The following is a 25,978-nucleotide window of genomic DNA, read 5'->3' as shown; positions in this document are numbered from 1 at the left end:
ACTTGTGGTTTGCTAACCTGTGCCCAATGGCCCTATAGTGAGATCAACCATTTGGTAAATCTCTTAAGTGTTGATTGAAATATATTAGTAATATGTCCTACAAAGAAATTACCTAATTGCAAGGAATCATTGTTTGATGGGAAAATAAGCTTCCTGTATGTCCCAGCACCATGCTGGGTTGGACATTAATGGATTTATTGAGTTGAAGGTTTATGGCCAGATATATAATGAGTTTTCTCAATTCCAGGTAAGACCCATCTCTGTCACTATAGTCATCTGTAGCCCACATCCCACAGCCCAAAACTGCAGGGATATGCACAAAGGAGGTTGGCATCAAGGGGTATCAGCAGAAAATACCCTTAAACACAACCAACTAAACAAAATGATGCACTTATATCATAGAGTTACAGAAATTACAGCACAGGAGGCCATTCAGCCCATCGCACCAATCTTCAACTGAAGTTACGCAAGCTAATCTTATTTCCCTCCCCCTTTTCCCGTATGTTTTTATATTCTCCCTTTTAAAATTCTCCTCCAACTCCCCTTGAAATTATGTTTCAGTCCACCTCAATTGCCCCTGCGGTAAAACATTCTCTGTTCCAATAACCCTGTGGGTGAAAACATTTCTTCTAACTCCCCCCTTCATTCTCTCAGTGAGACTCCTCAGTCTGTGCCCCTCGTTACTGATCCACCAACCAGCGGAAACAATCTTTCACTATTTACCCTCTCAGTCTCCATCAGAACTATGCTACTTGATTTCAATATAGTTGAAAGGCTAACAGATAGAAAATCGTTAACTGGAGAAAGCTACCATATTGGAATTGTGTGAGATCTCCCTGTCTCGTCAAGATTTCCTGTTCGTCAATACAGTCACCTAGCAGAAACAAGAAACACACAAATTTGAATTATAGTGAACAGGAGGTAACATGGAGTTAAAAATACTCTCTAAAGATAGCCAATTACCTGTCATCTTCACTAAGATTTATACAAAGAAGTTTCTATAATGTTTCCCATAGGTTTTATAATCTTTCCACCATCTTCTCTTCTGCCCAAAGGGGTAGTGATAAGCTCATTTGTGAGTTCGAATCCCACCAGGGCAAGTTGTGAAATTGAATTCAGTAAATCCAGTCATTTGTGATAGGGTAGCTGGTGGATTGATAGAATTGCTTGACAATGTGTCAGCAGTTGCTCAGTGGGCAGCACTCTCCTCTCTGAGTCAGTGGGTTGTGGGGTCAAGTGCTACTCCAGGGACCTGAGCACAAAATATGAGGCTGACACTCCCATGCAGTACTGAGGGAGTGCTGCACTGTCGGAGGGGCAGTACTGAGGGAGCGCTGCACTGTCGGAGGGGCAGTACTGAGGGAGCGCTGCACTGTCGGAGGGGCAGTACTGAGGGAGCGCTGCACTGTCGGAGGGGCAGTACTGAGGGAGCGCTGCACTGTCGGAGGGGCAGTACTGAGGGAGCGCTGCACTGTCGGAGGGGCAGTACTGAGGGAGCGCTGCACTGTCGGAGGGGCAGTACTGAGGGAGCGCTGCACTGTCGGAGGGGCAGTACTGAGGGAGCGCTGCACTGTCGGAGGGGCAGTACTAAAGGATGCTGCACTGTCGGAGGGGCAGTACTGAGGGAGTGCTGCACTATCAGAGGGGCAGTACTGAGGATGTGCTGCACTGTTGGAGGGGCAGTACCGAGGGAGCGCTGCACTGTCAGAGGGGCAGTACTGAGGGAGCGCTGCACTGTCGGAGGGGCAGTACTAAAGGATGCTGCACTGTCGGAGGGGCAGTACTGAGGGAGTGCTGCACTATCAGAGGGGCAGTACTGAGGGAGTGCTGCACTGTCGGAGGGGCTGTACCGAGGGAGCGCTGCACTGTCAGAGGGGCAGTACTGAGGGAATGCTGCACTGTCGGAGGGGCAGTACTAAGGGAGTGCTGCACTGTCGGAGGGGCAGTACTAAGGGAGTGCTGCACTGTCGGAGGTACCGTCTTTTGGATGAGATGTTAAATCGAGGCCCTGTCTGCTCTCTCAGGTGGATATAAAAGATCCCATGGCACTATTTCGAAGAAGAGCAGGGGAGTTATCCCCAGTGTCCTGGCCAATATTTATCCCTCAATCAACATCACTAAAACAGATTGGGCCAACAATTCCGGCCTCCCCGGATCCAGACAGAGTTCCTACGGACACAGGAAGGCATCGGAAATGCCGGTTTCCAGCGCGCAATGCGCATGCACTGAAACCTGCATTTCCGACCTGTCAAGTTTCTGGCTTGACAGATGGTCACATCTCGGGAGCGAGAACATTTGAAAGTGGAAATTTCTGATATTTACGCTTACAAATGTCCTCAAAATTCTTGCGCCTGAAAAAGCAGGTGCATAGGCTACTTTTACAGGCACAAATGTTTTAAAAAACACAAAAACATGTAAAAATAAAGTTATTAAAACATATTTTTTCATTAAAAACCCTCCCCACAACGGTAAGTTTATTTTAAAAAACTTTAATTTAAATGAATATAGTGCAATTATTTTCTAATTTTTATTAGTGTTTTGGGTGTTTTGGGCTCCTTCACAATCATAGTAATAGGAGTTTAGGACCCTGTGGAACTCCCATTACTATGATACTTTACCTGATTGGCTGCCCAGAGCCATGTGACTCCAGCTGTAGGCCTGCGCACGCATCGACGTGCACGCGCTGCGACTGGCAGTCGAAGGAGGCCTCAGCATCGGAAAGTCGAACGTGGGCAACAGCTTAAGGTAGATGCGTATTTTTTCTCTAAAATGCCCGCGGGAAGGCCAAAACGGAATTTGAGGGCATTATTTGGTCATTATCACACTGCTGTTTGTGGGAGCTTGCTGTTCGCAAATTGGCTGTTGCGTTTCCCAGGACACTGTGGATAACTCCCCTGCTCATCTTCAAAATCTGGAACTCTCTTCTTCAAAACTGAGATTGCTAGATTTTTGTTGGGTAAGGGTATTAAGGGTTACGGAACCAAGTTGGGTAGATACAGATCAATCATGATCTAAATGAATAGTGGAGCTCGAGCACTCGAGGGACTGAATGTCATCCTTCTGTTCCTATGGACAAGCCCTGGCAATGACTGAGGGGGAACTGTCTTCACCTCAACCCAGGTTAGTTTGCTGTGGGTTTTCTGAGCTGCCACTGCCTGGTGCCAATTGAAAGAAGCCATCAAATGATGAAGGAGGCTGGGATTGTGCACTGCAGAGCAGCACTGCTGGGCAATGGAGGCTTAACCGTGAATAGTCAATTCACCTCCATGAGTTGCCTTCTATTTACATGAAGGTTTCTTAACTTTACAAATCCGTCACTGAGCTAAGACATGGAAGGTGCACACGTACCTGGAGTACCTGGTAGGCCCGGAATACCTGGAATTCCTGGAACACCATCAAGTCCTAGGTCACCATGAGGACCAGGCCTCCCTCGAGGACCTCGAATGCCCACGCCTGGCAGACCAGGCCTTCCCGGGTATCCATTATGGCCTGGGCTGCCTCGGATACCATCATCGCCAGGGTAACCTTTCATAGCATCACCCTGAAATGCAAGTTATACCACGTATTTAGACAACTGACCAAACATCTACCATTACAGCACCTCGTCAACAACAACAAGCTGCAGTTATATAGCGCCTTTAACATAATAAAACATTCTAAGGTGCTTCACGAAAGTGATTATCTGACAAAATTTGACATCAAGCCATGTCAGATGACCAAAAGCTTGGGCAAAGAGGTAGGTTTTAAGGAGTGTCTTAAAGGAGACAGTGATAGAGAGGCGGAGAGATTTAGAGAGGGAATTCCAGAGCTTAGGGCCTAGACAGCCGTCAATGGGGGAGCAATGGAACTTGGAGATGCCCAAGGGGCCAGAATTGGAGTGACATCATCGGCACTGGTTGAAATAATAATATTGATTTCTACCCCCGCCACTGGACTCAGTATCCACTACCTCCACCACACAGTCTCACAAGATATATTGCAGCAACTCACCTCCCTCTCCTGTCACCTCCACCACCGAGGAGGAGAAAAGTGGCAACATTGTGGGAACACCATTAACTCCAAGAGACGGGGCAGTGGACAGTTAAAAGGAGGGAGGAGCAGGGGTGGAGAAATGAGACAGAAGAAAGGAGGTAAGGCAGATAGAGAGGGGAGGGAGGGTGATCCCAAAGTCAAGGGCACGGAGGCTGAAGGAGTGGTGAGGACAGGAATCAAACTGCAAGGCCAGTGTCAGAGAAGTGAAGGCTGTGAGCAGGGACATGAAGGAAATCATTGAGGTGGGAGAGGGTGGGATAACTCAGACAGATCGCTTTGCTGATTCATAGAACCACAGAATGATACAGCACAGAAGGAGGCATTCGGCCCATCGTGCCTGTGCCAGCTCTTTGAAAGAGCTATCCAATTAGTCTCATCCCCCTGCTCTCTCCCCATAGCCCTGCAAATGTCTTCTGGCCAAGTATTTATCCAATTCCCTTTTGAAAGTTACTATTGAATCTGCTTCCATTGTCCTAATATGTGAATATCTATCAGCTCCATAACTTGTATAAAATGCCGTGCCAGATTTACAGAGGTGGCGTAGAACTCGCCGCATCAATTGAAATTGTACTTACAGAGGGTCCAGGAAAGCCTTGTTGGCCCGGTTTACCATCTTGTGCAGGGAGACCTGGTTTTCCATGAGCTCCTGTTAGCCCAAACTCGCCTCGATCTCCTTTGGAACCTGAATAAACAGATGTCACGTTACATGTTCATCTTTATTTTTTTATACCTCATTTGGATGTTTTTCTGCAAGGGCAAATCAGGAATTTGTGAACGTAATTGTTTTGTGAGCCAATCCTTCTCATCCATAAATTGATGGTCCGATGAACTGGGGCACCTGCCAATCTCTGCACCACAGGACAAAGATCGATCCTACTGTTGCCCCTGAACTGGCCAGTGGGGTTTAAAAGGAAGTAGCATAGATGGACTCCTCCCTTTGGTTCCTTTTTAGAGAGGTGTTTCATCACTTCGCTTCATCCCTCCCCTCCCCTCACCTTGGTACCTCTGTTTCCATGGTACCTCCGTTTCCATGGTACCTCTGTTTCTACGGTACCTCCTCTCGCCATGTTGTCTCCTCTCACTATGAAGCCTCCCCTCCCCATGGAACCTTCCGTTGTCATGATAGCTCTCTGAGACATCATCAGGAAAAGCTAACCTCTCACCAACATTTGTTGCAATGTAGCCCGATAAATACCAGCTCACGGGTTGGCTTACTCTTAATATTAAAGAGCTTTTCATGGCCGTGTCAGACCTGATAATTGAACAATTCTACAAAAGAATATTAAATGGCATTTTTCGTTTCAAATCCTTACAGAAAAAATATTCATCTCTCCCCCCCGCCTTCCTCTCCTCCCTCCATCTTCCTCTCCTCCCTCCATCTTCCTCTCCTCCCTCGCCTTCCTCTCCTCCCTCCATCTTCCTCTCCTCCCTCCATCTTCCTCTCCTCCCTCCATCTTCCTCTCCTCCCTCCATCTTCCTCTCCTCCCCCGTCTTCCTCTCCTCCCCCGTCTTCCTCTCCTCTCTCTCTCTTCCACTCCTCCTCTCCCATTCCCTGCACATCCTCCACCCCTCCCCCTCTTTCCAAATTTTGTGTTCTTTCCAAGTCACCACCTCGGCCAATATTTGCTTATCTGCCACTTGTGAGGGTTGAGCCTCGTCGATCAGTCAAACACTTGTACCTTTGGTGGTTATGGTGGTGACGATGATAGGATCGCCTTTCTGTCCCTTTCGGCCTCGAGCTCCAACAGCACCAGGCGCTCCCTGTTGGTGTGACATTAACAACAGATCTGCAGATCATGTCATTCCTTTGCTGGACATTGGAAGTTTCCCCTGCCCAATTTATATATTTGATTTAAACACAGCTAGATATGCCAAGTGAAGTTTTAAAGCGCACATCAGAACAACAACAATAACAACACCTTGCATTTATATAGCCCCCGGATCAGAGTTCAGGAAGGTCAAGTGGTTCAAGAGCGGCCTGGTTACCAGGAATGGTTGCTATGGCTGGAGGTCAGAGGGTCAGGCGGTAGGTTAGGTCCATCGGTCCAAAGTGTGGCCGAGGTACTGAGGCCATGGGGTCAAAATTCCTGAGGGTCAAAAGGCTGAGATTAGGGAAAATAGCAGCAGGGTTTTCGGGGCTGTTGGGGTGAAGGGGTGCAGGGCTGTGATTCAGCCATGTCGCTCACAAAAATTAGTTGAGAGTGGAGTTCATTAAATTATTTTTGTTAAAAAGGTGGACAACAGTGACAGCCGCTGCTCAGTGAGTCGTACTCTTGCCTCTGAGTTAGAAGGTTGTGGATTAAAGTCCCACTCCAGAGACTTGAGCACAAAATTCTAGGCTGACATTCCAGTGCAGTACTGAAGGAGCGCTGCACTTTTTGGGGGTGCAGTACTGAGGGAGCGCTGCACTTTCACAGGGGCAGTACTGAGGGAATGCTGCACCTTCGATGGGCAGTGCTGAGGGAGCATTCACTGTCAGAGGGGAAGTACTAAGGGTGCGCTGCACTGTCGGAGGGACAGTACTGAGGAAATGCCGCACTATCAGAGGGTCAGTATTGAGGGAGTGCTATTCTGTCGGAGGGGCAGAACTAAGGGAGCGCCACACTGTCAGAGGGGCAGTAATGAGGGAACGCTGCACTATCAGAGGCAGTACTGAAGGAGCGCTGCACTGTCGGAGGGGCAGTTCTGAAGGAGCACTGCATTGTCGGAGGGGCAGTACTAAGGGAGCGCTGCACTGTCGGAGGGGCAGTACTGAGGGAGCGCTGCACTGTTGAAGGGGCAGTACTGAGGGAGCACTGCACTGTCGGAGGGGCAGTACTGAGGGAGCACTGCACTGTCGGAGGGACAGTACCGAGGGAACGCTGCACTGTTGCAGGGTCAGTACTGAGGAAGTCCTGCACTGTCGTAGGGGCCGTACTGAGGGAGTGCTGCACTATTGGAGTGGCAGTACTGAGGGAGCACTGCACTGTCGGAGGTACCGTTTTTCGGATGAGACCTTAAAGCGAGGCCCCGTCTTCCCGCTAAGATGGATGCAAATAATCCCACGCCAACATTTCGAAGAAGAGCAGGAGTGTCCTGAACCAATTTCCCTCAACCAACATCCCATTGAGAACTTGCAGTGTGCACATTGGCTGTCATTACAGCAATGGTGACTGTTCAACATTGGCTGTGAAGAGTTTTGGGTTGGTGTGAAATGCACTATATAAATGCAAATTCTTTCTCCTTTCTTAAAAGCACTTAGCTTTAATTGTCTTTCCCACGGTGTCGGGCGGTGAATATTAGGAATTGCGGTGAAAGTTTAAAATAGCAGATTTGTTTTTCTTCATTCCTGGGATGTGGGCGTTGCTGGCAAGACCGGCATTTATTGCCAATCCCTAATTGCCCTTGAGAAGGTGGTGGTGAGCCGCCTTCTTGCAGTCCGTGTAGTGAAGGTACTCCCACAGTGCTGTTAGGGAGGGAGTTCCAGGATTCTGACCCAGAGACAATGAAGGAACAGTCAGGATGGTGTAAGGCTTAGAGGGGAACTTGGAGGTGGTGGTGTTCCCATGTGCCTGCTGCCCTTGTCATTCTAGTTGGTAGAGGTTGTGGGTTTGGGAGGCACTGTCGTGGAGGTCTTGGCAAGTTATTGCAGTGCATCTTGTAGATGGTACACACTGCAGCCACAGTGCGCGGTGGTGGAGGGAGTGAATATTTAAGGTGGTGGATGGGGTGCCAATCAAGTGGGCTACTTTGTCCTGGATGGTGTCGAGCTTCTTGAGTGTTGTTGGAGCTGCACTCATCCAGGCAAGTGGAGAGTATTCCATCACACTCCTGACGTGCCTAGTGGATGGTGGAAAGGCTTTGGGGAGTCAGGAGGTGAGATACTCGGCGCAGAATACCCAGTCTCTGACCCGCTCTTGTAGCTACAGTATTAGTGACAGCAGATTAGCAGTAGTGGGCTAATGTTAGGGTGAGTCACACTTAAATGAATGGGTCACCTAACGTTACACCCACAATGCCTACCCCATGTGCAATACCACAGTGGATAAGATAGAAGCTGCAATACTTACTGGAGTCCCAGTTGCTCCAAGTGGCCCTGGCGCCCCTTCATCTCCCAACTGACCCGTCACGCCGTATCTCCCAGGATAGCCCAGGACTCCTACAGGACCTGGCGGACCAGCAGGAGCCGCATCCTCCGCAATGCAAGCACAATAACCTGCTTCACCTACAGAGGGGTAGAGGGAAGAAAATCCATGAGCAAAGGCTGTGGTCTTGAGGTTGAGTTTTCGCAGCTTCAGTGCATAAATGTCTGTTGTGCTCCTCAGTGCACCTTCCATGGAGTTCACTGTAATTTGGACGATGCTCCCATAAAAAGGGATTCAGGGTGCAGAGCCCTGAGCTGCCAGAGCACTTGTTGAGAGTTTGGGAACAGCAATCAACGGGCTCGCGCTGTAGGCCATATGATTTCCCAGTGATTGATGCTTAAAGGACAGAAGAATGCTGCAGGGTGTAAATCAAGCGGAGTGACCTCTGAATGCCATCGCACAAAACTCTGTTCCGAGAACAATGCGTAAAATCCCACCAATGCGTTTACTATGAACACATTGGTGGGAATGAGGAGGCAGCGCAGTCCTTACCAGTCGCCTTCCCCCAGGCACCATTTTGGTTGGGACCTTGAAACTGAGCTCAATCAGAATTCTGCTGCCCCGTGTCCTAACTCGCACCAAGTCCCATTCACCCATCATCCCTGTGCTCGCTGACCTACATTGGCTCCTGGTCCGACAACTTTAATTTAAGAATTCCCATCCTTGTGTTCAGATCCCTCCATGGCCTCGCCCCTCTCCATCTCTGTAATCTCCTCCAATCCCTACAACTGTCCGAGATCTCTGCGCTCCTCCAATTCTGGCCTCTTGCACATGCCTGATTTTAATTGCTCCACCAATGGTAGCTGTTCCTTCAACTGACTGGGCCCTAAGCTCTGGAATTCCCTCCCTAAACCTCTGTGCCTCTCCACCCCCCTCTCCACACTCCTTAAAATCTACCTCTATGTTCAAGCTTTTGGTCAAGTGTCCTAATATGGCCCTGTGTCATATTTGTGAAGCGCCTTGGTACGTTTTACTATGAGAAGGCGCTATATAAATGCAGGTTGGCAACGAGCAACATTCGTCTATGTGATTCACGGTCCAATGATGTCAGTCAGACTCATATTTTGAAATACCAATCAGCGGAGTGTTTGCTATGCACTCCCCTCCATTGGTAAGCACCAGCAGTCTTTAAAGGGCCACTACAGACCACTCAAAAAAGTAAAGAAAAATAAAGAAGTTTTTAAACAATTTAATGCTCCTCCTAGCCCCAACAAAAATTGACCTTTTTCTCTGCTTGTTATGCGTCACACCCTCATTTTCTGCTTAGACCTTATGGAAGCAGAACAAATGATGAGCGAGACAGGGAAACAGAGCAAATCTGCAAGGATAGTGACATCTAGAGCTGGACAGTGATGGGTGAATAAATGGAGAATGGGTTGGAGACTGGCAAGGCTCATCTGGTGACACAGTGGTTTGGGCAGGAGTGGTCCGCAGTATCGATGCTGACCAGTTTCGCCACCACCTCAGCTCTACCGGGGTTCTGCCCCAGCATCCAATCCTCACAATTCCTGCCCTCCGGAGCACAAGGAATCAACAGGTCATCAGCAATGGGAATCTGGCTATTTAAAACTGCCCTTGCCTAACAACAATGTCATTGCCTGTACAGTTATATGGAACTGATTAATCTTATGTTTGTGGGTTTCTGGTTTTACTGAAATTTGATACTTGAAGCGGCAGTGTACTAATTAAAAACAAATGCTTGGGATGGTGAAGTTGGTCGAGAAGAATAATTTGCTGTTGCTGTCACAAACACACACACACACTCACTCACACACTCACTTACACACACCATCTCACTCTCACACTCACACACACACTCTCACACTCACCTGCACACACTCACACACTCACAAATACACACACACACACTCACTCACACTCACACTCAGACACCCACACCCACACACACTCACTCACACACTCACACACCCACACATACTCACTTACACACTCATTCACGCACTCACTCACTCACACTCACTCACTCACTCACAAACACATTCACACACACAATTACTCATTTACACACCCACATATACTCACTTACACACTCATTCACTCACTCACTCACAAATACATTCACACACACTCACTCTCACACTCACACTCAGACACCCACACCCACACTCACTCACTCACTCACCCACACATACTCACTTACACACTCATTCACACACTCACTCACACACACTCACTCGCACACCCACACATACTCACTTACACACTCATTCACACACTCACTCACACGCACTCACTCACATGCACTCACTCACATGCACACACACTCACTCACACGGACACACTCACACACTCACTCACTCGCACACTCACACACACTCACACACTAATTCACACACTTACAAATAGACTCATACTCACTCACTCACACATTCACACACTCACTCACACATTCACATACACTCACTCATCATCATCATAGGCAATGCCTCGGAATTGAGGAAGACGTGCTTCCACTCTTAAAATGAGTCCTTAGGTGGCTGAACAGTCCAACACGAGAACCACAATCCCTGTCACAGGTGGGACAGATAGTCAGTGAGGGTAAGGGTGGGTGGGACAAGTTTGCCGCACGCTCTTTCCGTTGCCTGCACTTGATTTCTGCATTCGCTCGGCGATGAGACGCGAGGTGCTCAGCGCCCTCCTGGATGCACTTCCTCCACTTAGGGAGGTCTTTGGCCAGGGACTCCCAGGTGTCGGTGGGGATGTTGCACTTTATCAGGGAAGCTTTGAGGGTGTCCTTGAAACGTTTCCTCTGCCCACCTTTGGCTCGTTTGCCGTGAAGGAGTTCCAAGTAGAGCGCTTGCTTTGGAGTCTCGTGTCCGGCATGCGGACAATGTGGCCTGCCCAGCGGAGCTGATCAAGTGTGGTCAGTGCTTCAATGCTGGGGATGTTGGCCTGGTCGAGGACGCTAATGTTGGTGCGCCTGTCCTCCCAGGGGATTTGTAGGGTCTTGTGGAGACATCTTTGGTGGTATTTCTCCAACGACTTGAGGTGTCTCTGATCCATAAAGGAGGGCAGGTATCACTACAGCCCTGTAGACCATGAGCTTGGTAGTAGATTTGAGGGCCTGGTCTTCGAACACTCATTTCCTCAGAAAACCGAAGGCTGTACTGACGCACTGGAGGCGGTGTTGGATCTCGTCGTCGTTGCCTGCTCTTGTTGATAGGAGTCTCCCGAGATATGGGAAGTGGTCCACGGTGTCTAGGGCCGCACCACGGATCTTGATGATTGGGGGGACAGTGCTGTGCGGTGAGGACAGGTTGGTTAGATGTTTAGCATAAGGCCCATGCTTTCGTATTCCTCAGTAAATACGTCGACTATGTCCTGGATTTCAGCCTCTGTATGTGCGCAGACGCAGGCGTAATCCGTGTACTGTAGATCGACGACAGAGGTTGGGGTGACTCACTCACACATACACACACACACAAACTCACTCACTCACACATTCACTCACAACACACACTCACACACACACGCTCACACTCACACATATACACCCACACACACACACACTCATTCACTCATGTACACACACTCACTCGCGCTCACACCCTCACACACACACATTCGCACGCAGACACCTCACACACTCACTCACACACACTCACTCACACTCACAAACACACTCACTCAAAGTCACACTCACAAGTACTCACACACTCACACATTCACTCACACTCATTCATACTCACTCGCTTGCACTCACACACACACTCTCACACTCACTCACGCACACACAAAGTCACACCCTCACTCACATCACACACACACTCACACTCACTCACATCACACACACACTCACACTCATGCACACTCGCACTCACTCACATCACACACACTCACACTCAGTCACACACTCACACACTCAATCACACTTTCACTCACTCACCCACATCACATATACACTCACACAGTCACTCACTCATACTCACACACACACTTAATCACACTCACTCACACACACTCACACCCACTCACACTCAGACACTCACTCACTCGTACACACATTCTCACACACACCCACACACATTCTCACACACCTGCACTCTCACACTCACACAAATTCTCACATACCCACACACTCACACACAGACACTCACACACACATTCACACACTCACTGATGCACACTCACATACTCACTCCCACTCACACACACTCACTCACACTGACTCACACTCACACTCCCACCTGCACACACCACACACACTCTCACACACACCTAAACACGCTCACACACACACCTAAACACGCTCACACACACACTATGGGCTCAATTTTCCCAGTCATCTGCCCCCTTTTTTTGGCAGGCGCCGCTTTTTTTGGCGTAAGTTAAAATATCCAAATTTCCCTAAAGTTTCTGCGCCAGTGTAACTCAGTTAGTTACGATTTTTTTAGGTTTGTATTTTTTTGCGTCATAACCTGATGTCTGCGCCAGTTTTTCAGCTTACATTTTTCCTCGGATGGCGTATGTGAGCACTCGCAAAAAAACCTTCTGGGCACTTAAGAAAAACCAACGCACATTAAAAAATCAGCGCAGAAAGGCGCCACTGTTTTTCTGCGAAGTTTTGGAGGGAGTCAAGAAGACAAAGAATATGCATCATGAAGCTTAATGAAGCTCGGGGCTCGGCTTCAAAAGAAGCCCGGGGGGGTTGGGGGTGGAAGCCGAACTGAAACCGACGTTCGGTCAGTGGTGGGGCGGTACTTATAAAAAATATAAAATGAAAGAATTGCATTAGACTTCGTTGCCCCAAATGACCTCATTGAATGCCTAGCTTCCTGTTCTAAACAAGCCGATTGCGCTTGCACAGACCAGGGTATGATCCATACTAGGGAGTCGACCTTGGGGAGAGAGAGAGGAGAGAAGCTTTAAATCCTTGTCCTGCTATTTTGAGCTTCTTGCAAAGCTACTATTTAATTATGGGGGCAATATTGACAATGCCATACCTTGTACAAGCCTTCTGCATGATGGTGCTGTGGAGGAGATGATTGATTTGATGTCATCGCATGAGGAACCTCAGAGCACATAGGGTGATGGGCCGGAGGCCTCACCCACATCGGGTATATCGTGACAGGTGTTCATACCTGCACCTGAGTAATGCAGACTGTGAGATGGCTGCGTTTCCGCAAAGAAGTTGTAACCGAGATCTGAGAGTTAGTAAAAGGCGACCTGCACCCTAAAAGCTTTGTCAGTTGAAGTAAAGGTTACAGCTGCACTTTCATTTTATGCATCTGGATCATTCCAGGCCACAACTGGCGATGTGTGCACCATTTCTCAACATGCAACACATATCCGCATTCGGCAGGTGACTGCTGCACTATATGCCTAGAGGAACAAGTACATAAAGTTCTCCATGACCGCCATGGCAATGTGTCACAGAGCTGTGGGCTTCTCCAGGATTGCTGGCTTCCCAAAGGTACAGGGCTGCATTGATTGTACCCACATCACCTTCCGAGCACCTTTGTAGGATTCCGAGATGTACAGGAACAGAAAAGGCTTCCACTCCATGAATGTGCAGCTCGTATGTGACGACATGCATTGCATCATGTCAGTTGATGCGAGATACCCTGGAAGCACCCATGATGCATTCATCCTACACGAGAACGCTATATCTGCCATGTTTCAGCAGCAGCCAGAAGGGCAGAGCTGGCTGCTGGGAGACAAAGGGTGTTATGTATGTAAAGCTGTAAATACCATGCCTAACCACCAGATTGTTTATCCCCTGGAGTCCCAAGGGATCCCACAATCCCTTGGGAGCACCTGTATATAAGGAGGCCTCACAGGCTGGAGAGGCACTCTGAGATCTGTAATAAAGGACTACGGTCATACCTTACTTTGAGCTTGCAGTATCTAGTCTGACTCTTTAGTCAAGACATAACAACTGGCGACGAGATACAAATGACAAACCCCACCGCAACAATGCAGAGAATCGTGGACATCCTGGAGAAATTTTCGGAAGGAGATGATTGGGAAACCTTTGTGGAGCGATTCGACCAATACTTCATAGCCAACGAGCTGGAAGAAGAAGCGAATGTTGCCAAACGAAGGGCAATCCTCCTCACCGTTTACGGGGCACCAACGTATGGCCTCATGAAACATCTGCTCACTCCAGCGAAACCCACAGAGAAGTCATACGATGAGTTGTGCACACTGGTCCGGGAACATCTAAACCCGAAGGAAAGCGTTCTGATGGCGAGGTATCGGTTCTACACGTACAAGAGGTCTGAAGGCCAGGAAGTGGCGAGCTACGTCGCCGAGCTAAGGCGCCTTGCAGGACATTGCGATTTTGAAGGACACTTGGAGCATATGCTCAGGAACTTCTTTGTATTTGGCTTTGGCCATGAAGTAATACTTCACAAACTTTTGACTGTAGAGACCCTAACCTTGAGCCTAGGCGTTTATCGCCACCAGTGACAATACCAAACAAATTTCTCAGTACATGAGTGCTGCTGCAAGTACTGTGAACAAAGTAACGTTGTTTTCGAATCGAAATGTACAGGGCACGACTTACGTGCCTGCAGCTGCACGTCCGCAGATGACTCAGAGTCCACCATCAAGGGTGGTGAATACAAGGCCATTACACATTGTTGGCGCTGCGGGGGTGATCATCGTTTCCATTCATGCTGCTTCAAAGGATACATTTGTAAGGGCTGTGGAACAATGGGACACCTCCAACGTATATGCAGGCGAGCTGCAAACCCTGCTAATCCTGCAAACCACCAGGTTGCAGAGGAGGACAGATCCACGGTGGATCATGATGAACCAGAGCCTCAGGCCGAGGAGGCAGAGGTATATGGGGTGCATACATTTACCACAAAGTGTCCCCCGATAATGCTGAAGGTTGAATTAAATGGACTCCCAGTGTCCATGGAGCTGGACATGGGCGCAAGCCAGTCCATAATGAGCAAACAGACTTTCGATAAATTGTGGTGCAGCAAGGCCTCAAGGCCAGTCCTGACTCCCATTTGTACTAAACTGAGAATGTACACAAAGGAACTGATTCCCGTAATCGGCAGTGCTACCGTAAAGGTCTCCTACGATGGAGCGGTGCACGAGTTACCACTCTGGGTGGTACTGAGCAAAGGCCCCACTCTGCACGGCAGGAGCTGGCTGGGAAAGATACGCTGGAACTGGGACGACGTCCGAGCGCTTTCGTCTGTCGACAATACTTCATGTGCCCAGGTCCTAATCAAGTTCCCCTAGCTGTTCGAACCAGGCATCGGGAAGTACCAAGGAGCAAAAGTGCAGATCCATATGATGCCGGGGGTGCGACCCATCCATCATAAGGCAAGAGCGGTTCCATACATGATGAGCGAGAGGGTGGAGATCGAGCTGGACAGGTTGCAATGGGAAGGCATCATTTCGCCGATCGAATTCAATTGAGTGGGCCAGTCCGATTGTTCCAGTCCTCAAGGGAGACGGCACCGTCAGAATCTGTGGTGATTACAAAGTAACTATCAATCATTTCTCACTGCAGGATTAATACCCGCTATCGAAGGCAGCGACGCTGGTGAGAGGGAAAACGTTCATGAAGCTGGACTTGACCTCGGCCTACTTGACGCAGTAGCTGGAGGAATCAACGAAAAGCCTCACCTGCATCAACACGCACAAAGGTCTCTTCATTTACAACAGATGCCCGTTTTGGATTCGATCAGCCGCGGCGATATTCCCGAGGAACATGGAAAGCTTGCTGAAGTTGGTCCCGCGCACTGTGGTCTTCCAGGACGTCCTCTTGGTTACAGGTTGGGACACCATCGAGCACCTGCAGAACCTGGAGGAGGTGCTTAGTCGGCTTAATCGTATGGGTCTCAGGCTAAAACGCTCGAAGTAGAGTTCCTGGGGAGAAGAATCGCGGCGAACGGCATCAAGCCCCCAAGTCGAAGACGGAGCCAATCAAGAATGCACCAAGACCACAGAACGTGACGGAGCTGCAGTCGTTTCTAGGACTCCTGAACTATTTTGGTAACTTCTTACCGGGTCTTAGCACATTGTTAGAACCCCTGCACTCTTTATTGCGCAAAGGAGATGAATGGGTATTGGGTAAAAGCCAAAAAAATGCCTTTGAGAAAGCTAGGAAGTTGTTAGGTTCAAACAAATTGCTTGTGTTCTACCATCCATGTAAGCAATTGGTACTAGCATGTGTTAGAAACATAGAAAATAGGAGCCTGCACCACCATTCAATAAGATCATGGCTGATCATTCCTTCAGTACCCCTTTCCTGCTTTCTATCCATACCCCTTGATCCCTTTAGCCAGCCGTAAGGGCCATATCTAACTTCCTCTTGAATATATCCAATGAACATCGTATGGGTTCGGGTGTATATTGCAATAAGCTAATGAATTTGGGAAATTGCAACCGGTTGTTTATGCATCCAGAAGTCTGACTAAGGTCGAGAGGGTCTATAGTATGATCGAAAAAGAAGCGTTGGTATGTGTTTACGGGTAAAGAAAATGCATCAATATCTGTTTGGGCTCAAATTTTAATTGGAATTTTAAGTGGGATATAAGCCACTTATATCCCACTTACAAACTTTAAGATCACTCACACACTCTAAGAGCAGTCAAAAACTTTAAGCTCGCTTACAAACTTTTAAACTTGTAAATTTACATAACTTATAAAAAACTTTAAATTGAGAACAGTTGCAACAGTAACAACAACAATAATAACAACAGCAGCAACAATGAAAGGCTGCACCCATCTCTCCTCCACCTTATTCTAAGACCTCCCGCTGCGCTTGGTGTTGGTGACTCCATCCCTGACCGGACACGGTGGCACAGCGTTTTTCGGGTTGGTACCAATCTTATTCTTTCGAGCATCTCTGGTAATGTGCTCTTTTTGATGGGGGCGTGGGCAGGCAGTAATGTGGAAGGCCCGGTTTGGACCTCTTCAGAGGCTGGTCTGGGGATTGGAGTTGGAGTGACAGTTGATTCTGTCAATGGCCGCGGGATCTAGGCGTGTTCCCTTATTGCAGCAGCTAACTCCGACATTCCCTCCCTCATGTGCCCTGGCAGTGTCTCAACTACCTGCAACATTCCCTCCCACATGTTCATCAACAGTGCCTCAACTACCTGCAACATTCCCTCCCACATGTTCATCAACAGTGCCTCAACTACCTGCAACATTCCCTCCCACATGTTCATCAACATTGCCTCAACTACCTGCAACATTCCCTCCCACATGTTCATCAACATTGCCTCAACTACCTGCAACATTCCCTCCTACATGTTCATCAACAGGGCCTCAACTACCTGCAACATTCCCTCCCACATGTTCATCAACAGTGCCTCAACTATCTGCAACATTCCCTCCTACATGTTCATCAACAGGGCCTCAACTACCTGCAACATTCCCTCCCACATGTTCATCAACAGGGCCTCAACTACCTGCAACATTCCCTCCCACATGTTCATCAACAGGGCCTCAACTACCTGCAACATTCCCTCCCACATGTTCATCAACAGTGCCTCAACTACCTGCAACATTCCCTCCTACATGTTCATCAACAGGGCCTCAACTACCTGCAACATTCCCTCCCACATGTTCATCAACAGGGCCTCAACTACCTGCAACATTCCCTCCCACATGTTCATCAACAGTGCCTCAACTACCTGCAACATTCCCTCCCACATGTTCATCAACAGTGCCTCAACTACCTGCAACATTCCCTCCTACATGTTCATCAACAGGGCCTCAACTACCTGCAACATTCCCTCCCACATGTTCATCAACAGTGCCTCAACTACCTGCAACATTCCCTCCTACATGTTCATCAACAGGGCCTCAACTACCTGCAACATTCCCTCCCACATGTTCATCAACAGGGCCTCAACTACCTGCAACATTCCCTCCCACATGTTCATCAACAGTGCCTCAACTACCTGCAACATTCCCTCCCACATGTTCATCAACAGTGCCTCAACTACCTGCAACATTCCCTCCCACATGTTCATCAACAGGGCCTCAACTACCTGCAACATTCCCTCCCACATGTTCATCAACAGTGCCTCAACTACCTGCAACATTCCCTCCCACATGTTCATCAACAGTGCCTCAACTACCTGCAACATTCCCTCCCACATGTTCATCAACAGTGCCTCAACTACCTGCAACATTCCCTCCTACATGTTCATCAACAGGGCCTCAACTACCTGCAATATTCCCTCCTACATGTTCATCAACAGGGCCTCAACTACCTGCAACATTCCCTCCCACATGTTCATCAACAGGGCCTCAACTACCTGCAACATTCCCTCCCACATGTTCATCAACAGTGCCTCAACTACCTGCAACATTCCCTCCTACATGTTCATCAACAGTGCCTCAACTACCTGCAACATTCCCTCCTACATGTTCATCAACAGGGCCTCAACTACCTGCAACATTCCCTCCTACATGTTCATCAACAGGGCCTCAACTACCTGCAACATTCCCTCCTACATGTTCATCAACAGGGCCTCAACTACCTGCAACATTCCCTCCTACATGTTCATTAACAGGGCCTCAACTACCTGCAACATTCCCGCGCTCATGTCCACTGACAATGTATCAGCTGCCTGCGACATTCCCTCCCTCATGTGCCCGGACAGCGTTCCCATTTCTCGTGAGAAACATAGAAACATAGAAAATAGGTGCAGGAGTAGGCCATTCAGCCCTTCGAGCCTGCACCACCATTCAATATGATCATGCAACTTCAGTACCCCATTCCTGCTTTCTCGCCATATCCCTGGATCCCTTTAGCCATAAGGGTCACATCTAACTCCCTTTTGAATATATCTAACGAACTGGCTTCAACAACTTTCTGTGGTAGAGAATTCCGCAGGTTCACAATTCTCTGAGTGAAGAAGTTTCTCCTCATCTCGGTCCTAAATGGCTTATCCCTTATCCTTAGACCGTGATCCCCTGGTTCTGGACTTCCCCAATATTGGGAACATTCTTCCTGCATCTAACTTGTCCAATCCCGTCAGAATTTTATGTTTCTATGAGATCCCCTAAATTCCAGTGAATATAAGCCTAGTCGATCCAGTCTTTCTTCATATGTCAGTCCTGCCATCCCGGGAATCAGTCTGGTGAACCTTCGCTGCATTCCCTCAATAGCAAGAATGTCCTTCCTCAGATTAGGAGACCAAAACTGTACACAATACTCAAGGTGTGGCCTCACCAAGGCCCTGTACAACTGCAGTAAGATCTCCCTGCTCCTATACTCAAATCCTCTCGCTATGAAAGCCAACATGCCATTTGCCTTCTTCACCGCCTTCTGTACCTGCAAGCCAACTTTCAATGACTGATGTGCCATGACACCCAGGTCTCGTTGCACCTCCCCTTTTCCTAATCTATCACCATTCAGATTGTTGTGTATCTGTAAAGCATGCACTCCCATGTTCCGCCACAAGGGAGTGCATCCCCTGAAGTCTCAAGGGATCCCAGCATCCCTTGGGAGCACTCTATATAAGCTGGCCCCTAAGGCCTGTTCCTCACTCTGGAGTGTCTGAATAAAGACTAAGGTCACTATTACTTTAACCTCCCTGTGTGCAGTCTCATCTGTGTTAGGAACCCAATAACTGGCGACGAGTATACGAATCCAATGCAAAGATGCAGCAAACTGTGGGCATCCTGGAGAAGTTCTCGGAGGGTGAGGACTGGGAAGCCTATGTTGAACGGCTAGACCAGTACTTTGTAGCCAGCGAGCTGGACAGAGAAGGAAGCGCTGCAAAAAGAAGAGCGGTCCTCCTCATGGTCTGCGGGGCACCGACCTACAGCCTCATGAAGAATCTTCTGGCTCCATTGAAACCCACAGATAAGTCATACGAGGAGCTGTGTACACTGGTTCGGGAGCATCTTAACCCGAGGGAGAGCGTGCTGATGGCGAGGTATCGGTTCTACACGTGCCAGCGATCTGAAGGTCAGGATGTGGCGAGCTATGTCGCCGAGCTAAGGCGACTTGCAGGACAATGTGAGTTTGATGGTTACCTGGAGCAAATGCTCAGAGACTTTTTTGTATTGGGCATCGGCCACGAGACCATCCTACAAAAACTTTTGACTGTAGAGACACTGACCCTCAGTAAGGCCATTGCAATAGCACAGGCGTTTATATTCATCAGTGATAACACTAAACAAATCTCTCAGCACACAAGTGCTAACAATGTTAATAAATTAACAGGAACTGCGTTTGCGAGCAGAAATGTACAGGGCAGAACCCACGAGTCTGCAACTGCCAGCAGGCCTCAGGTAACCCAGACGACTCAGAATCCACAACAAAGAATGAATGCAAGGCAATTCACACCTTGTTGGCGTTGTGGAGGCTTCCATTCAGCCTATTCATGCCGCTTCAAAGGGTATGTTTGCAAGAGCTGTGGAACAATGGGGCACCTCCAACGAGCTTGCAAACGAGCTGCAAGCTCTGCAAAAGCTGCTAACCACCATGTGGCAGAGGAAGATCGGTCCATGGTGGATCAAAGCAATTTCGAGCCTCAGAGAGAGGAGGCAGATGCTGAAGTTAACGGGGTGCACACATTTTCGACGAAATGTCCACCTATAATGCTAAATGTAAAATTGAATGGCTTACCCGTAGCCATGGAACTGGACACTGGCGCTAGCCAATCCATCATGAGTAATAAGATTTTTGAGAGACTGTGGTGCAACAAGGCACTCAGACCAGCCCTGAGCCCCATCCACACGAAACTGAGAACGTACACAAAGAGCTTATCACTGTCCTGGGCAGCGCTATGGTCAAGGTCACCTACGAGGGCACGGTGCACGAACTGCCACTCTGGATTGTCCCAGGCGATGGCCCCACACTGCTTGGAAGGAGCTGGCTGGGCAAAATCCGCTGGAACTGGGATGACATCCGAGCGTTATCACATGTCGATGAGGCCTCATGTAACCAGGTTCTTCACAAATTTCCTTCCCTTTTTGAGCCAGGCATTGGAAACTTTTCTGGGGCGAAGGTGCGGATCCACTTGGTCCCAGAGGCATGACCCATTCACCACAAGGCGCGAGCGGTACCTCACATGATGAGGGAGAGAGTGGAAATCGAGCTGGACAGGCTGCAATGCGAGGGCATCATCTCCCCAGTGGAATTCTGCGAGTGGGCCAGCCCGATTGTTCCAGTACTCAAAAGTGATGGCACAGTCAGGATTTGCGGCGATTATAAATGAACTATTAATCATTTCTCGCTACAGGATCAATACCCGCTACCTAAGGCAGATGATCTATTTGCGACGCTGGCAGAAGGCAAGACATTCACCAAGCTTGACCTGACTTCGGCCTACATGACGCAGGAGCTGGAGGAGTCTTCGAAGGGCTTCACCTGCATCAACACGCACAAGGGACTGTTAATCTACAACAGATGCCCGTTTGGAATTCGGTCGCCTGCAGCGATCTTCCAGAGAAACATGGAGACCCTACTCAAGTTGGTACCACGCACACTGGTTTTTCAGGTCACGGGTCGGGACACCGTCGAGCACCTACAAAACCTGGAGGAGGTCCTCCAGCGACTGGATCACGTAGGGCTGCAGCTGAAGAGGTCGAAATGCGTCTTCATGGCAACAGAAGTGGAGTTTTTGGGGAGAAAGATCGCAGTGGATGGCAGTCGGCCCACAAACGCCAAGACAGAGGCTATCAGAAACGCGCCCAGGCCACAGAACGTCACGGAGCTGCGGTCGTTCCTGGGATTCCTCAACTATTTTGGTAACTTCCTATCGGAGTTAAGCACCCTCTTAGAGCCCCTACATGTGTTATTGTGTAAAGGTGAGAACTGGGTATGGGGAAAAAAAACAAGTAATTGCTTTTGAGAAAGCCAGAAACATTTTATGCTCCAACAAGCTGCTTGCATTGTATAACCCATGTAAAAGACTTGTGCTAGCATGTGATGCGTCGTCGTATAGATACGGGTGTGTATTACGACAAGCTAACGTTGCGGGGAAGATGCAACCTGTCGCTTATGCCTCCAGGAGCTTGTCTAAGGCCGAGAGGGCCTACAACATGATTGAGAAAGCGGCATTAACGTGTGTGTTCGGGGTAAAGAAAATGCATCAGTACCTGTTTGGTCTCAAATTTGAACTGGAAACCGATCACAAGCCTCTCATATCCCTGTTCGCTGAAAACAAGGGGATAAATACTAATGCCTCAGCCCGCATACAAAGGTGGGCACTCGCGCTATCAGCGTATAACTATACCATCCGCCACAGGCCAGGCACCAAGAACTGTGCAGATGCTCTCAGTTGGCTACCATTGCCCACTACGGGGGTGGAAATGGCGCAGCCTGCAAACTTGTTGATGGTGGTGCAGTCCGCAGACTTGTTGATGGTCATGGAAGCATTTGAAAATGATAAATCACCTGTCACGGCCCGCCAGATTAGGACTTGGACCAGCCAAGATCCTCTGCTGTCCCTAGCAAAAAACTGTACTGCATGGGAGCTGGGCCAGCATCCCCGTTGAAATGCAAGAGCAAATCAAGCCGTTCCAGCGGCAAAAGAACAAGCTGTCCATTAGGCAGACTGCCTATTGTAGGGTAACCGCGTAGTGCTACCCAAAAAGGGCAGAGACACGTTCATCCCGGATCTCCACAGCACACACCCGGGTATAGTAATGATGAAAGTGATAGCCAGATCCCACGTGTGGTGGCCCGGTATCGACTCTGACTTAGAGTCCTGTGTACGACAATGCAGCGTGTGTGCTCAGTTGAGCAACGTGCCCAGAGAGGCACCACTAAGTTTGTGGTCCTGGCCCTCCAGACCATGGTCAAGGATTCATGTCAACTATGCGGGCCCGTTTCCCGGTAAAATGTTCCTGGTGGTGGTGGATGCTTTTTCAAAATGGATTGAATGTGAAATAATGTCGAGAAGCACTGCCACCGCCACCATTGAAAGCCTGAGGGCCATGTTTGCCACCCATGGCCTGCCTGACATACTGGCCAGTGACAACGGGCCATGTTTCACCAGTGCTAAATTTAAAGAATTCATGACCCGCAACTGGATCAAACATGTCACCTCGGCCCCGTTTAAACCAGCCTCCAATGGACAGGCGGAGCGGGCAGTACAAACAATCAAACAGAGCCTTAAACGAGTCACAGAAGGCTCACTCCAAACCCGCCTGTCCGAGTACTGCTCAGCTACCGCACGAGACCCCACTCGCTCACAGGGGTGCCCCTGGCTGAGCTACTCATGAAAAGGACACTTAAAATCAGACTCTCGCTGGTTCACCCCAACCTGCATGATCAGGTAGAGAGCAGGCGTCAGCAACAAAATGTAAATGATGGTCGCGTCACTGTGTCACGGGAAATTGATCTGAATGACCCTGTGTATGTGCTAAACTATGGACATGGTCCCAAGTGGATCGCGGGCACGGTGATAGCTGAAGAAGAGAGTAGGGTGTTTGTAGTCAAATTAGACAATGGACAAATTTGCAGAAAGCACCTGGACCAAACGAGGCTGCGGTTCACAGACTGCCCTGAACAACCCACAGCAGACACCACTTTTTTCGAGCACACAACACACAACCAAAGGATCAACGACACCACCCTGGACCAGGAAATCGAACCCATCACGCCCAACAGCCCAGCAAGGCCAGGCTCACCCAGCAGCCCTGTAGATCTAACAACACACCAGCCCAGCGAGGGCACAGCCAAAACACCAGAACAGACATTTGTACCTAGGCGGTCCACCAGGGAAAGAAAGGCTCCCGACCGCCTCACCTTGTGAATAGTTTTCATTTTGACTTTGGCGGGTGAGTGATGTTGTGTATCTGTAAAGCATGCACTCCCATGTTCCACCACCAGGGAGTGCATCCCCTGAAATCCCAAGGGATCCCAGCATCCCTTGGGAAGACTGTATATAAGCCGGCCCCTGAGGCCTATTCCTCACTCTGGAGTGTCTTAATAAAGACTGAGGTCAATGTTACTTTAACCTCCCTGTGTGCAGCCTCATCTGTGTTAGGAACACAATACAGATAATATTGTGCCTCCCTGTTTTTGCCCCGAAAGTGGATAACCTCACATTTATCTACATTATACTGCATCTGCCATGCATTTGCCCACTCACCTAACCTGTCAAAGTCACCCTGCAGCCTCTTAGCATCCTCCTCACAGCTCACACTGCCACCCAGCTTAGCGTCATCTGCAAACTTGGAGATATTACATTCAATTCCTTCGTCCAAATCATCAATGTATATTGTAAATAGCTGGGGTCCCAGCACTGAACCTTGCGGTATTCCACTAGTCACTGCCTGCCATTCTGAAAAGGACCCGTTTATTCTTACTCTTTGCTTCCTGTCTGCCAACCAGTTCTCTATCCATGTAAATACATTACCCCCAATACCATGTGCTTTAATTTTTCACACTAATCTCTTGTGTGGGACCTTGTCAAAAGTCTTTTGAAAGTCCAAATACACCACATCCACTGGTTCTCTCTTGTCCACTCTACTAATTACATTCTCAAAAATTTCTAGAAGATTTGTCAAGCATGATTTCCCTTTCATAAATCCATGCTGACTTGGACCGATCCGGTCACTGCTTTGCAAATGCGCTGCTATTACATCTTTAATAATTGATTCCAACATTTTCCCCACTACCGATGTCAGGCGAACTGGTCTATAATTCCATTTTCTCTCTCCCTCCTTTTTTAAAAAGTGGGATTACATTAGCTACCTCCAATCCATAAGAACTGATCCAGAGACTATAGAATGTTGGAAAATGACACCAATATGTCCAATATTTCTCGGGCCATTTCCTTAAGTACTCTGAGATGCAGACTATTAGGCCCTGCCGATTTATTGGCCTTCAATCCCATCAATTTCCCTAACACAATTTCCTGACTAATAAGGATTTCCTTCAGTTCCTCCTTCTCGCTAAATCCTCGGTCCCTTAGTATTTCCGGAAGGTTATTTGTGTCTTCCTTAGTGAAGACAGAACCAAAGTATTTGTTCAATTGGTCTGTGATTTCTTTGTTCCCCATTATAAATTCACCTGATTCTGACTGCAAGGGAACTACATTTATCTTCACTCATCGTTTTCTCTTCACATATCTATAGAAGCTTTTGCAGTCAGTTTTTATGTTCCTTGCAAGCTTATTCTCATACTCTATTTTCCCTCTCCGAATTAAACCCTTTGTCCTCCTCTGGTGAATTCTAAATTTCTCCCAGTCCTCAGGTTTGCCGCTTTTTCTGGCAAATTTATATGTCTCTTCCTTGTCACTAATTTCCCTTGTTAGCCACAGTTGAGCCACCTTCCCAGTTTTATTTTTACGCTAGACAGGGATGTACAATTGTTGAAGTTCATCCATGTGATCTTTAAATGTCTGCCATTGCCTATCCACCGTCAACCCTTTAAGTATCATTTGCCAGTTACCCTGGCCAATTCACGTCTCATACCATCGAAGTTACCTTTCTGAATTTAGGGAGCTAGGAGTTAAATTAAAAAGTAGGACCTCAAAGGTAATAATCTCTGGATTGCTACCAGTGCCACGTGCTAATCAGAGTACAGGGAGCAGGTTAGTTAGAATAAATACATGGCTTGAGCAGTGGTGCAAGAGGGAGGGATTCAAATTTCTGGGACATTGGAACCAGTTCTGGGGGAAGTGGGACCTGTACAAAAGGGACGGTCTGCACCTGGGCAGGACTGGAACTGATGTCCTTGGGGTAACATTTGCTAATGCAGTTCGGGAGTGTTTAAACTAATATGGCAGGAGGATGGGAACCTATGCAGCGAGACAGGGCGACGTATTATGGAGTCAGAAACAGATGGTAGAAAGGTAAAAAGCAATAGTGGAAGGCCGAGTAAACAAAGGCAAGAAACAAAAAGGGCCACACTG

The 25,978-nt window shown here is 48.5% G+C and overlaps 1 protein-coding gene across 1 annotated transcript in view; it reads right to left on the bottom strand.

Annotated features, from left to right (window-relative positions):
• Positions 1-25,978, bottom strand: part of LOC139274985 (collagen alpha-6(IV) chain-like) — a 401,423-nt gene that overhangs the window by 101,643 nt on the left and 273,802 nt on the right. The window contains exons 22-26 of the mRNA XM_070891802.1: positions 8,082-8,236; positions 5,712-5,793; positions 4,608-4,714; positions 3,349-3,541; positions 812-874 (exon numbers count right to left, since the gene is read on the bottom strand). Coding sequence (XP_070747903.1) covers positions 812-874; positions 3,349-3,541; positions 4,608-4,714; positions 5,712-5,793; positions 8,082-8,236 — 600 coding nt within the window. The remainder of the gene's footprint in view (positions 1-811; positions 875-3,348; positions 3,542-4,607; positions 4,715-5,711; positions 5,794-8,081; positions 8,237-25,978) is intronic.

This window comes from Pristiophorus japonicus, chromosome 10 (genome assembly GCF_044704955.1).
Source record: "Pristiophorus japonicus isolate sPriJap1 chromosome 10, sPriJap1.hap1, whole genome shotgun sequence".
In the NCBI taxonomy this organism is placed as follows: Eukaryota; Metazoa; Chordata; class Chondrichthyes; family Pristiophoridae; genus Pristiophorus; species Pristiophorus japonicus.
This window is presented reverse-complemented; position numbering and strand designations above follow the sequence as displayed.